The sequence below is a fragment of the Montipora foliosa genome, chromosome 5 (assembly GCF_036669935.1).
Source record: "Montipora foliosa isolate CH-2021 chromosome 5, ASM3666993v2, whole genome shotgun sequence".
NCBI lineage: Eukaryota > Metazoa > Cnidaria > Anthozoa > Scleractinia > Acroporidae > Montipora > Montipora foliosa.
In genome coordinates this window covers 28,531,919-28,544,418 of record NC_090873.1, presented here as the reverse complement: position 1 = coordinate 28,544,418, position 12,500 = coordinate 28,531,919, and the positions used below count along the sequence as shown (strand labels likewise).

At 39.1% G+C, this 12,500-nt stretch overlaps 1 protein-coding gene and 1 pseudogene across 1 annotated transcript in view; one reads left to right on the top strand and one right to left on the bottom strand.

The window, feature by feature from the left end:
- Window positions 1–61: 61 nt before the first annotated feature.
- The window catches only part of LOC138003086 (broad substrate specificity ATP-binding cassette transporter ABCG2-like), a 50,355-nt gene continuing 37,916 nt past the window's right edge, over window positions 62–12,500 (bottom strand). The window contains exons 8-11 of the mRNA XM_068849029.1: window positions 11,496–11,695; window positions 10,476–10,541; window positions 3,119–3,201; window positions 62–2,330 (exon numbers count right to left, since the gene is read on the bottom strand). Of these exons, the coding sequence (XP_068705130.1) occupies window positions 2,159–2,330; window positions 3,119–3,201; window positions 10,476–10,541; window positions 11,496–11,695 (521 nt within the window). The 3' untranslated portion in view covers window positions 62–2,158. The remainder of the gene's footprint in view (window positions 2,331–3,118; window positions 3,202–10,475; window positions 10,542–11,495; window positions 11,696–12,500) is intronic.
- LOC138004394 (collagen alpha-1(XIV) chain-like) lies at window positions 7,045–9,483 on the top strand (annotated as a pseudogene).

Below are 12,500 nucleotides of genomic sequence, written 5' to 3'. Positions count from 1 at the left end.
TTTTCGCAGGATTTGTTACAAAAAGAAAAAATGACGGCAATTCGTCTCCAACAGGTGCAAAGATTCATTTTAGCGAAAAAAACAATTGGGGTTAGAGGCACTTTAATAAGATATGGAAAAATAAATGCTTACTTACTTACTTACTTACTTACTTACTTACTTACTTGCGTGCTTGCTTGCTTACTTACTTACGTACTAACTGTCTTACTTACTTACATACCTAATTGCCTACTTACTTACTTATGAAATGACTGTTTACACGTGCACTTGTCACAAATTATATGTTAGTTTTTCTCCTTCGGCAAAAGCCAAACAAATTTCAGGGTAGAAAAAGTAATGTAGGTTTCCCTGCAAATGCTATTTTTTAAAGAGTTAAATTCAGCTGCCCAATTCTTGCTTCTAGAAGTAGGAGAGAGTATTTCGGTTCCTATGTGGATGCTTACCCTGCGAACAGTTGGCTTCTCCTAGGCTACCCTAGATAGAAACTGCTGCGAACAACTGTTTGATTTGCAGCTGAACGCACGCGCAAGTGCTAAAACGAGTTACCAACTCGTTTCAAATTTCATTTATTCGTCCAGGCGGCTCAGCCAAAGAAAATAATGGTTGTTCCCAGTGATTTCTCTCTCGGGAACCGCAGGATAAACCAATTGCTTGAAGGGTAGTGTATGCTACCTTCGAGTTTTTAAAAATATTTTTAATACTGCATTCCGATTATCATTATATGAGTGGTAGTATCCGATCCACTGTGTTATTATTATCATAATTTTACAATGTGAATGTTGTTTCTGTTGACAAGTGTTATTATCTACCATCAAACTATCAAAAATTGTGAACGATCTCCCTTTGCAAACGTTTGACTAATTGAATGAATAAAAGTAAATGGAACAATAAATAACGAAGGAACTCTTAACTGCCGGACAGTTGCTATAGACCTCTGGAAGTAGTCCCTGAAACTGTACAGTTATCCTGTTTTTCAAAGTGCGTTCTATGTAACATTTCTTCGTCTGGTTCAACTCGCAACCATATTTGGTAAATCACGTGACCAAAATAGCAAATGCCTAAAAAATGAGCGGGTTACCGTTTTTTTTTCCACAAATTTCTAACGCCACAGAATGGGGACATTCTAACAAAACCTGTGGCATGGATTTGAAAAAATATATATAATTTTCAAAAATTTATGACGTGATAAGGCCCACCGATGATACACTTTTCAAAATAGCAGTGCAAATAGAAATTCCATGTTACATGCAGTTTACGAACAATAATGGGACGGTTCCAATTCGTTAAAAAAAAAGCATCTTCCTTTCGTTTCCAGGGCACGGCAGAGGACTGGGACTAATACCTTCCAAAATGTCTTTTTCTATGACAACTTTAGTATGAAGTTTTAAAACAAAGTTCTTTTTATTATGTTTTCTGTAGCCTCTCTCTAGTATGAAGACAGATTTTCCAAAAAATTTCGAATATTCTTGTTATATAATAAACTTAATCCTTTTCCTATGATGACTGTAGAGTGAAGTCTTGAAAAAAAGTTTTTTCAATGTTTTCTGTACACTGTCATCGGTATAAAGACAGTATGACAATCAAGAGTTTTTGGAGAGCTCGATTGGTAACATCGAGTTCGATAAGCAGCAATGCTTGGTAATCGAGCTCGATAACTAAGTGTTCGAAATCGAGCTCGATGTTGTAATTGTCGAGCTCGACATTTCGAGTGCGACTGTCACTCGAGTTCGACAGGTAACTCGAGCTCGAATACGGTAAATCGAGCTCGGTTGTCTAAAAACTAAAACTGATCCGAAAGCACATAGAAGTTGAACTTCTGGCTCCAGTTGCCTGAAGGGCGGATAACGCTATCCACTGGATAACTTAATAATTGGTTTTGCTAGTGTTATCCGCTGGATAGTGATTTATCCGGTGGATAACTTTATCCACCTTTCGAACAACCAAGGCCTGCTGTTCTGCTGAGGGGGGAGCAAAGGTGAAAAAAAATGTTATCTACAATATACACTACTTATTAACAAATTGATCCAACCACATTTTGACGTTTCCTGTGCTATATTACTTAAAAAACGCACAGAAACGAGGAATCTATTTGTTTTCTAAAACAAAGAACTACAATTTTTTTATGATGACGTCAGCTATGCGTCTGTCCTCTAATAGATCATAGGTGAGAACCAATCAAAACGAGCGCATGATTGAGCTTATTAGATAATAGAAAATAGAAGAATATCCAACTACTGACATTGAATGCTGGTCTTTTCTTGACGAATAATTCAACTGCAGACAAATTTCCAAAAACCGTGTTCATCACCAAGAAGAAGAACGCACCAACCCTGAGGGTAAAAAGAAAGAAGAGAACAAAAGAGTGAAGTAAAGAATATCAATTCAGCCTCATTTCAAAGCCTTTAAACATTTCTTGCCACATCAGCAAATCGCAGCAATGAGAGAAACCAATTGTCACTTGCTCACTCAAGTTTTCCCGCGTTTTAGACCGGCTCTACGCCGATACCGTAGATAATGATGACGTCACCTATCGTTGCTGTAGACCTACGACGCGGCGACCTCAACAAAACATCACCAGACAATTAAAGAGATTTTCCCATTGTTATCCGAGTTCCTAGAGGTTGGTTGCAATTCACCTTATAGGTTGATTTAGAGACAGAACGGGAACCTCAATTGACGACGAAAGGGCGCACGGAATAGTCTGAACTCTATTTTAATCTGACCTAATATGGACATTTTTCTGCTCGCGCCGTCGTCAAGTGATGTTCCCGTTCTGTTGCTAAATTAGCATTAAGCGCCGAAACAAACGTTTCTAGTTTAAACAGAGTTTTAATAAAGGAGACTGTTTAGGAAGGCCGGCGAACTTCAACGGGCGAAAAACAACGGAGCGCTCTCTGACATTGAACGTACCTGTCACGTAACGAGTTGAAGACTTTAACGACTTTCAAGACCTTTTTTTTAGAAATTTTAAAATATGATGAAAAATAGCTGGATGAGCAATTTCCAGCCACACCTAATGATGACTTCTAGTCACATTATAATGACAAAAAATGTACTTATAAAGGAATGGCTTCCCTAATTTCTTTGCGTCATGATGAATAACATGATAAATGATCACCTGTTTTGAATACCGTGTTCATCTCCCTTGAGTTGATAATAAATTGCACCGACAATTAGAGCGAAAATAATCATAACGATCAACTGTGGAGAAAAAATTAAAAGACACCTATTAGCACAAAATCACAAAAAAAATTAGATATCGTCATTGTTCAGTCGGACTTCCTATTAAAAATGGCGGCTATGCGGGCAACGTGGCGATGGCGGCAAGGCTCACCCGACCCTGTTCGAGCTTTGAGCAACCTCGTCCCCAGGGTCTTCTCGGCTCTTAACATGGCGGCTCGTCGGGAGAAGAGCGGCCATGTTGAAAGTCGATAAGATCCTGGAGCGACGTTGAGCTTTGGGGTACGAACGCCAAAATTGTTAGCTTTCAATTTGTAAGGTCTAAATGAACCGACTTTAAAATGGTTAGCTTTCAGTCATTTTAGCTGACGTCCACAATTATCATCTTCAAGCAACGAATTTTGAAACGTTAGGCATTTTGTAAAAACAGCCCCGCCGACTATGGTAAAATTGAAAAGGCACATTGAAAATTAACGATAATCGTAAATTCAAAGGCGGGGATGGGTTGTTGTGATGGTCGATCTGATAAACGCTGCCAACGTAGGCAAAGTTTATTGATTCGCCAGTTGAAACAAATGGTAGATGAAAAAGTTGGCAGTGAAAAACGTTTGCTTTATCAACCAGTCAGATGTCACTGCGTAATGGCTGTGTTCTCAATAGAGTTACCAGTCTCTCACTAAACGTAATATATGGATTTTTCAAACAGGCCATTTTCAAAATATTAAATATTCAGCTTGATAGCGAGGCAGCGACAGTGATAGAAACACGTTGGAATGAATGTGAAAAATATTTACATATTATCCACTTTCCTTTGCCTTTGTTCTCACGCCTCACTATCAAGCTGAATTTTAATATATCGGAAAAGGTCTATCTTTACTACTGAAGACTTATGTTTATGTTGAGGTCTACGAAACATCACGTTAAAAATTCAAATTAAAATATTCTAAACAAGTCATGTTTATTAAGTTAATATCAAGTTAATAATAACAACGCTAACCAGCAAATAGCTAAAGATAATCTAGGCGGGTAGCAAGTGGGACTGTTTACAGAGTAAATATAGGTGTGAGTATTGCATAAGTAAAGAAATAAAATAAGTATATATGCACACCAGGAGGGTGGGGGGGGGGGGGGGGTACTTGGGTCAACGCTGGCCTCTCAGAACCCCTACCCTTTTACAGTCTATTTTATGGCCAATTATAAACCCCATCGTAGTCACTTTTGGGTAAATGTAATTTTAGTGACCCCAACATCGTCACTTTAAGTTTAAGCATAGATCTTACATAAACCTTTTAATTGCAATCTCAAAACGGAATGTAATGCGGCTAGTAAATATTAAATAAACAGCGCTACAGTTCTTTCTGTAACAGCTTTTTTAACCGCGAATCTGTCCATTTTTAAATCCCACTAGCCAGAATTTTCCTACTCCCAAAATCCCCCCCCCCCCCCTCCCCTCACGATGCACATTGAATACTCATAAAGAAAGAAAGAAATTAAGTAAATAAATGAAATAGGGTAGAATGAAAAGCATCATGTTTATCACGTTGTGAGTTTAATGTTTCTGATTAAGACCCAAGCCTCTCATTGCCTGCAGACGTGGGACACGTTCCAGCTGCGTCTGACGTACACAAACAGGCATCACGCGAAGAAAACTGCAAAGTGTCTTTATTATAGGTGGAGAGAATTAAATTTACAATTGAAAATATTTGAGGTTACCTTGGATTGGTATAAAGCTCGATTCAAGGCTCTTTGTGAGAATAGAACTACAGAAGAAAAGGCTGGGTAAGACGTTGGGTACAAGTGTGGACAACAGTTGTTCTTTGGTGATAAAGAGTATAAAAACGACACGACCTATCCTCAGATGGAAAAAACTGCATGGCAAACTGTACATAATAGTCAATTGTCCAATGATGTTTTCAATTTTGCACTTTTTATAAGAGATGAAACTCTTAAATGCTGATTTCCAACGGTGAGCAAATCCTTCAAAACATTTGCTTCGTATCTTGTTTAGCATTTTACTTCAACTGGGCTATTATTTTCTCTAGGAATTTCCGGGTCATCGCTTCAAGCTATTGTTGCCGTGGTTTTCGTTTCATTAGGTAAGAATATGCAAACAAAATTCTTCTAGTAAACCAAGCAAGGAGATTATACTAAGGATTTTGCACGCAAAGTGAATTCGCAAGGCAATATGTATTTGAAATGCATTTGATAAAAAGACAACTTCTCCTTTCTGTCAACCAAGAGTATCCCGTTGGGCTTCAGGTGTCTCTAAAAGGCAATAGGCCATTTCCGAGTTCATGTCTGCCTCCTCTTCAAAGCGAGTCTAAGTGCAAAGGAATTAGTTTTCATTCATATGCAAAGTAGAACTAATTACCATCACAAAAACTTTGCACTTAGACTACAATCCTAGACAAAACTGTTGGGAAGGTTAGCACTTTTGAAGTCTTCATCGCTTCTCTCCCCTCCCCCCTCCTTCAATGTTGTGCAAACTGAATGGTTTCAGTGTGAAATTGTTGAGTTACCTTCCAACATTGAATAGGGGGGAGGGGGGCTATGTAAGAGAAAGTAAAACTATTTCTTTTGACCTTTAACAGAAGCGGGTTGAAATACAGCTCTGGTGTGGTTCATTTACATAACCTTCCCAACTACTTTTGTCTATGATTGTCTGAAAATTTTGGTTGTGGTCTTGAATTGGATAGACGACTTTTTCGTTAGCGTTTACAGTTCCTTTGAAAAACAAGCACAATTAGTGTTTTCTTTAACATTTAACTGCTTTTTACCATGTTATCATGAATTTTAGGCGTTTATCTGGTTAAAAATAAGGCAAGTTTTCAACTTTCATTACATGTGTTAGGACGTCATGTTGCATTGGTGTCTCAATACGGTATTAAATTGTAGAGCAAATAAAATGATGAAAATTCCTTCGTAAATGAACAGAGAGGGGAGGAGACTAACTGATAGTTAATTAAAACCAAAAAGCTGGTCTTGAAAGGTCAAACGAGTTCACATATTAAACTCTTACAATGTCAGTTGCACTTTGCCAAGTTGAGAGCAGCGCCTTTTAAAAACGTCACATGCATTTCAAACAGATCACGGAGTCACATTAAAGAAGTAAATTAAAAGTGATTACTTTTTTTGCACCAGTAGCGTGACTAGGATGGCCTGTCAATCATTGACCTATTTTGGGAACAGTAAATATGTATGTGAACATTACTCCATTACATTACTCCATAAGAAAATGCGAAATATATGCCCAATGAATGTGATATTTTGCAACAATAACGTAGTCATATGTAAAGCATACTGGAATACGTACAATGTGTTTCTCATTACGGACAAAAGCTATTGTATCTACTTATTTCCAACATTACTCCATTGAAACCATGTATACACAAAGGTTAATTAGATACGTTATTTCAATTTAAGCTCTCTTTATGGAATAATGTTGCAATTTACCTAAAATAAAGCTGAAATGACCATGAAAAGTCCTACTACTATTTCCTTTGCAACCCTTTACACTCCAGTTTCAATATTTTATCTGTACATGTAGCTGTGCTGTAAAGGCACACAAAACTGCCGCCAAACCTTAAGCGATCGGATTAAAGTTCAGATAACGGTAAGAAAAACGAGTTGGTTTAATCATGTCCAAACAGCAGGATCACAAACAAAAAAATGTTCAGCGGATCCGAGGTTCACCCAAATCCACCGAAGTAGCCATGGGCCAAGGGAAATTCCTTTACTTATCTTGACATTTTGAAAAGTTATGGAATGTCTTACGATAAGAGCACACTTCTAATATTTCATGATTTGAAAATTTCCAGAGAGCTTATACACTGATGCCCATCTATAGGCTACACGTGAAAAAAGTGGAGAGATCATAAATTACAGATACATAACACCAATGACTTTCTTTGAAGAAGTGTTGGTCGCTTTCCTCATGGAGGAGACATGTTGTGGCCAAGTGTTTTGGGAAACAGCGGAGGATATTTACGAAAGTAAGCCTAACAGATAAGATATGAATGTCATTCTATTTGAAGTGCGCAAACTAACTTTTTTTTTGTAGAGAATGATTGTCCCACTTTCTATCTTGACCTCTAAACCATAAGCAGAAAAGTGAAGAGATGCATTCGTTGATGATGACTCGGGAATACTCGCAAATAATTCCGAGAGCTCCTGCAGCAGTCGAGACAACATCGGAAGGTCAGCAAGTTACAGGACTACAGTAGACAATTAACTATGGCTGACGTACTCCCCGCATACTGAAATGTTTTTAAGAATTTGACTTTACTTCAAAGAAGACTGGGATTAAACTTAGTTCCCAGAAGCGTTTCCTTTCGCTCCACCAAAAGGGTGGATCACAGAAGGTTCTCAGTAGGGGAGTTTTGAAAGTTAATGCGCACAACATATTTCGTTTTAGGTTTGCGAGATATTCCTCCACTTGAAGAAACAAGAAATAAAATGATGACATATCTCCTTGATCGCCATGACAACTCAAGAGACAAGAGATTCACTCCATATTATGACGTCGTGTTTGTTCTCGATTCATCCGAGTCGATATCCAGGGCCGACTTCAATGTCAGTGTAAGTGTTGCGAAGAGCCTGGTGACAAGGTTTGAGCCTGACTCACGATTCGCTGCAATAACATTTGGTGCCAATCCCTCTGTAAGCTTCAATTTTAAGTCACCCAAGGTAAGCAAAAGGATCAACACAGGAACTGTTCTAATGGCAAAAGGTCACAAATTGTAGCCCGTACCAGGCTTTCAGATTAGACAACTTAAGCAACGGCAACGGAGACGGCAATGAGAACTTCACAAATTTACATAATTACTGGGCAGTTTGCACGCCCTGCACGTGCATTTTTCGCTTTTGTCCATTTCTTTGCCGTCGGCAGCAAAACAACAACGTAAAATAGCCAAATTTGAGGTTTTAGGAAGAACCTCTGCACTCGAGGATAAATTATAATTTTCTCGCCTAAATTAAGCGCCGTTCCGACCAATGTAATTTTTGAGGAACTACCACAACCTTGTCATATTCAAAAGGTTGAAATAGTCACCAAGTCATGATTACAATAACGCGAATTTATATTTTGAGATGACGTTCTCGTTGCGGTTGCCGTCGCCGTCGTCGATGCTTACGTTTTCTACTCTGGGATGTGTGGGAAATCAAAGCGGAGCTCCGCGCGCCGGAGGAGCGCGCGCGGAGCACCAAGATTAAGAAAATATGGTAACCCATCGATGCCAGAAATGTTGGTTTTAGCTATTACGTCATTCGTGACCGTCCGTACGTCCACCCTTCCATGTATGCCAATGTGACCTCAGTGAAGGGGTTTATGTGGTCTTCATGTGCAAACATAATTGCTTTTTATGGACTGTTCGAAATGATTTTTCACGGAAAAACCTCTGCTAAAGGATGGGAAAAATATCAGGGAAACACTTTCAAACAATTTTGGAGCGGCAGCTGGAAAACAACATCGAGGAATTGAGGTTAGCGATGAAGATAAACATTTGCGTCGGAGCCATGATTTTTAAATTCCACGAACTACTTCGTGGCCGTCTTTTTCGCGTTGATAAAATGAGATATTCTAAGCCACATTGCTATAAATAATTAAGTCCAGAGAAGTTAACTAGTTTCATAGGTCTTTGAGGATCCATGTTTTCAACCGAACGCAAATGAGATAAATAACCCGGAAGGTCTGCCTTTAGGCGTGTCTAGGTAAATATATTAGCAGAAGTGCGGCCAAAACAATAAAAACTGGGGACTGGGAATAAAAGGCGCATACTCTCCCCAAGCTCTTTCGTTTATTTGCACACCTAAACCTGACGACACAAGACCTTATTAAACAAAGTTAATGCAAAGTGTTCCTCTTAAGTCTCTTCACTGTTCAATTCTATACTTTCTGTGGTTATTCACCAGCTCACAACTGAACTACTCCTCAGTAAAATGCACCATCAAGGAGGAAACAAAAGCATACTGAATGCTCTCGAAACGACACAAAACGGATTGCTACTGAACCGTGACTCTGGAGTCCGCGTAGGAAGCCAAAAGAGAGTGGTACTGGTAACTAATGGGCCTGCTACTGAAAACCTACAGAGCTTAACTTGGGCAGCCAATCGGATCAAGGCACGCGGACCAGAAATCTTTCTTGTGGCCCTAGGCGACAGGATACCCAGTGTTTAGGAGCTTGTCGCGATACCGAGTTCGACGGATGCACATTTTTATCGCATATCCAATATGAGCGCTTTCAAGCAAATAGTAGATGGGATTCCTGTGCACATTTTTTACCGAGACTATTATTTTGATGACTGATGTCACCGAAGCTTGGAAATCAAATATGCTGGGTGTGATTTCTAGCATTAGAATCATGACTATTTGCTGGGTTAAATTAAACGAAGAGGAAAGAACGCACAGGAAGGAAATTTGCTAAAAGACGTCTGTAAATGCCTTATTGCACCTGAAATGGTTAGTCTTTATAAGAACTTTCATTAAAACCGTGGGCAACGCCTAACAATTTTTCATCAACTTTGAGCGGTGTATCACCGATCGGAAAGATCAGTAGGTATAAAGAGATGCATTGATCAATACTGACTCACTCGGGAATACTCGGAAAAGAAAAAACCCCGACAGCTTTAAACAGGAGTCGAAGATATGACCTTCTGATTACTACGGAGATACTCTACCACTAAGCTACAGTAGACTTGTGGTTGCTAGGCAACTGAACAAGGGTTAGGTGACAACTGTCTTCATAAAATTGGCTGCATTTTCACCGCCAGTGAGAAATAAACACATTTTCCAGAATATTTGTTTTTGTTTATTTGTTTGTTTGTTTTTTTTTGCGGGAATGAAATCCTCGATTTTCTGTGACTTTCTTGAACGCAGAAAATCCTGTAAACATTTAATAAATAACGGAGCGGTTGACGCTATGACCATAATGATCGCTTAACGAAGCCATTTCCTCGAAGAGGTCGATGTGTTCATTAATAATTTTATATGCAAGGTTTCCCCAAAAGCGGAATTTTTGAAAGTTTTATTCTTTGAAATCCAACATAAACGCAAATGTTATGCTTTAAAAAACAAACAAAACAAAATATTTAATCGCAAATAAAAACAATGCGTAAATACCCCTTTCATTCAGACAAGACGATGATAGCAAAAACAGTCCACTTAGGATACTAACGGAAAGTATAAATAGAAAGCACAAGGCGAGCGTGATTTATTCTGGCTCTACACGCAATAGTTCCTTAAGATAGCGTGACAAGCCAAAAAAATAAGCCAAAGGTGAGCCAACGTGGGAGTCTCACCTGAACAATTGATGTCTGTGGATTTCTCAGTAGGTTTTTCTCTGCTCGTCCAGATACTGTTACCAGCTAAGAAAAACAAAGGCAATTCAAGAAACTTTCAATCGCTGATGACACCACAACGCAAGTTTAGCTCTGAAAATCCTATCGATATTTGAGAATATGGTGTTCGTCACGAGCTCATCAAAGGAGTCTCTCTCTCCCATACTTGGCTTGGGAGTAGAGTAGATTTATTCATCGAAAGACGGTCTCCCTTGGGAGATTCAGCACCGTGACGCACACTGTTGTAAAAGCCAATCAAAACAGAGCTATCTCAGCGTCAAAGAAAACATAATACTTTTCGCGGGAAAAACCTGTTCCTAAAAATGAATTTACTCGGGAAAGGGTTGACTTAAGCAATTAGTGGAGATAGAGGATCCCCTAATGAGCTCCTGGTGTTAGTCTCTCACTTATTCTGTTCCGGGGGCACCTGTGAATCCTACTTGTTACTCAGTTATTGCAAAGACGACGGCTCCGGCAACGAAAACGTCAGTCCAAAATATAACTTAGCGCTATCGCAAGTATTCCCCGATTATTCCGTCTTGTTCACCTTGTACAGTAAAGGCGAACTACCGTGTGACTGGATGGGTACGAACGGTTTTAAAGTCAAAAGAGAAAATGACTGTCTCATTGTTATATGCTCACGTTGTCGTCAAACCTAAAATTTGGTGATATCACGTTGTTGTTTTGTGGAGTGCGGCAAAAAATGCACGGAAATTCGTGTTGCACGAGCGGCACGATTATTTTTCCTTTTTTAACCAATGATATTCTTGCTTTGTGGCGTTGCCGTAGCTGTAGCCGGCGTCTTTGCTTAAACTCCCTATAATATTGCAAACTGTACGGCTGCCATTTGCGCCATAAAGCAGTCTGGCAAAAGTCCCCTGCAAAAATTTTGAACATTGCCCCTGAAAAGTCCCAAGGGGAGTGGTTAATTAAGTACTCATTCGTATTCAGAATCGAAAGACAAGTAACCCATCACCACACCTGACTGCAAAATGAAGTAGCATAGGTTATCTTGTCCCCTTCAGAAACTACCACGCTACCCTGACTGGCAGAGAATTCCTCCAGGATTGGCTTTGTGGAATCCTGGACAATTTTAGCAAACTGTGACTTCCTGAAGATGTCCGGCAAATTTGGCGGCTTAGTTGAGGAATGGCCCTCTCCCATCGACACAACAGTTGTTTCTAAAAATAAAAATCATGTTATTAGTTATATTCTTTGTTTTGAAAAAAATTTAAAACTACAATGTTGGACCGAATAAAATGAAACAGCAAACCCCCTTCCCCCTAAATCAAGGATGAAGCCGCGCAAAAGCCAAACCGCGCCATTTTCCCATCCTTGATTTGGGGGGGAGGGAGGGGGTACAAATTTCCCATCTATTTTGTCCAAGATTGTAGTTCATTCTTAAGTTATAACATTCAGGGGGTTTTAGCGTGACAGCGAGTAAATATTAAACTGGTTGCACAAGAATAAATTAAATAAGGGAATGAAGCAATAAATGTTCGTTAAGTTCTGGATTCATAACTGTAAAAGATTACGACTCAAAAAGGTATAAAATCACGGGATCGAAATATTTCGGCTGCATTACTTTGCCTTCATCAGTCAGACTAGTAGTGATTGGTGGCATAGCAGTTACAAGACGGAAAAACGGCCAAGTGCAACATTTCCTCTACCTTTGAAATGACGATTATCGACAATTCCTACTTTTCTCTGGATTGACTGTTGTTGTCAATTTAGATTACTCTGTCCCAGGACTTGTGGTAGCAGATGAAAAGACAAAAAGTAAAAGTTGCATTCCTGGACAGGATTTGAACCCGGAGCACCCACTTTGAAGAACTGTTTTTGTCCACTTAACCAGTAAAGATCAACTGGCTGACAATTGTACCGATTATTTACCAACTCTAATTAGTATATATAAAATCATTGCTGAATGGTGTTTCAGTCTAGTGCTTGATTTTAAAATGATTACCTTTCTCTTGAGGTTTCGTA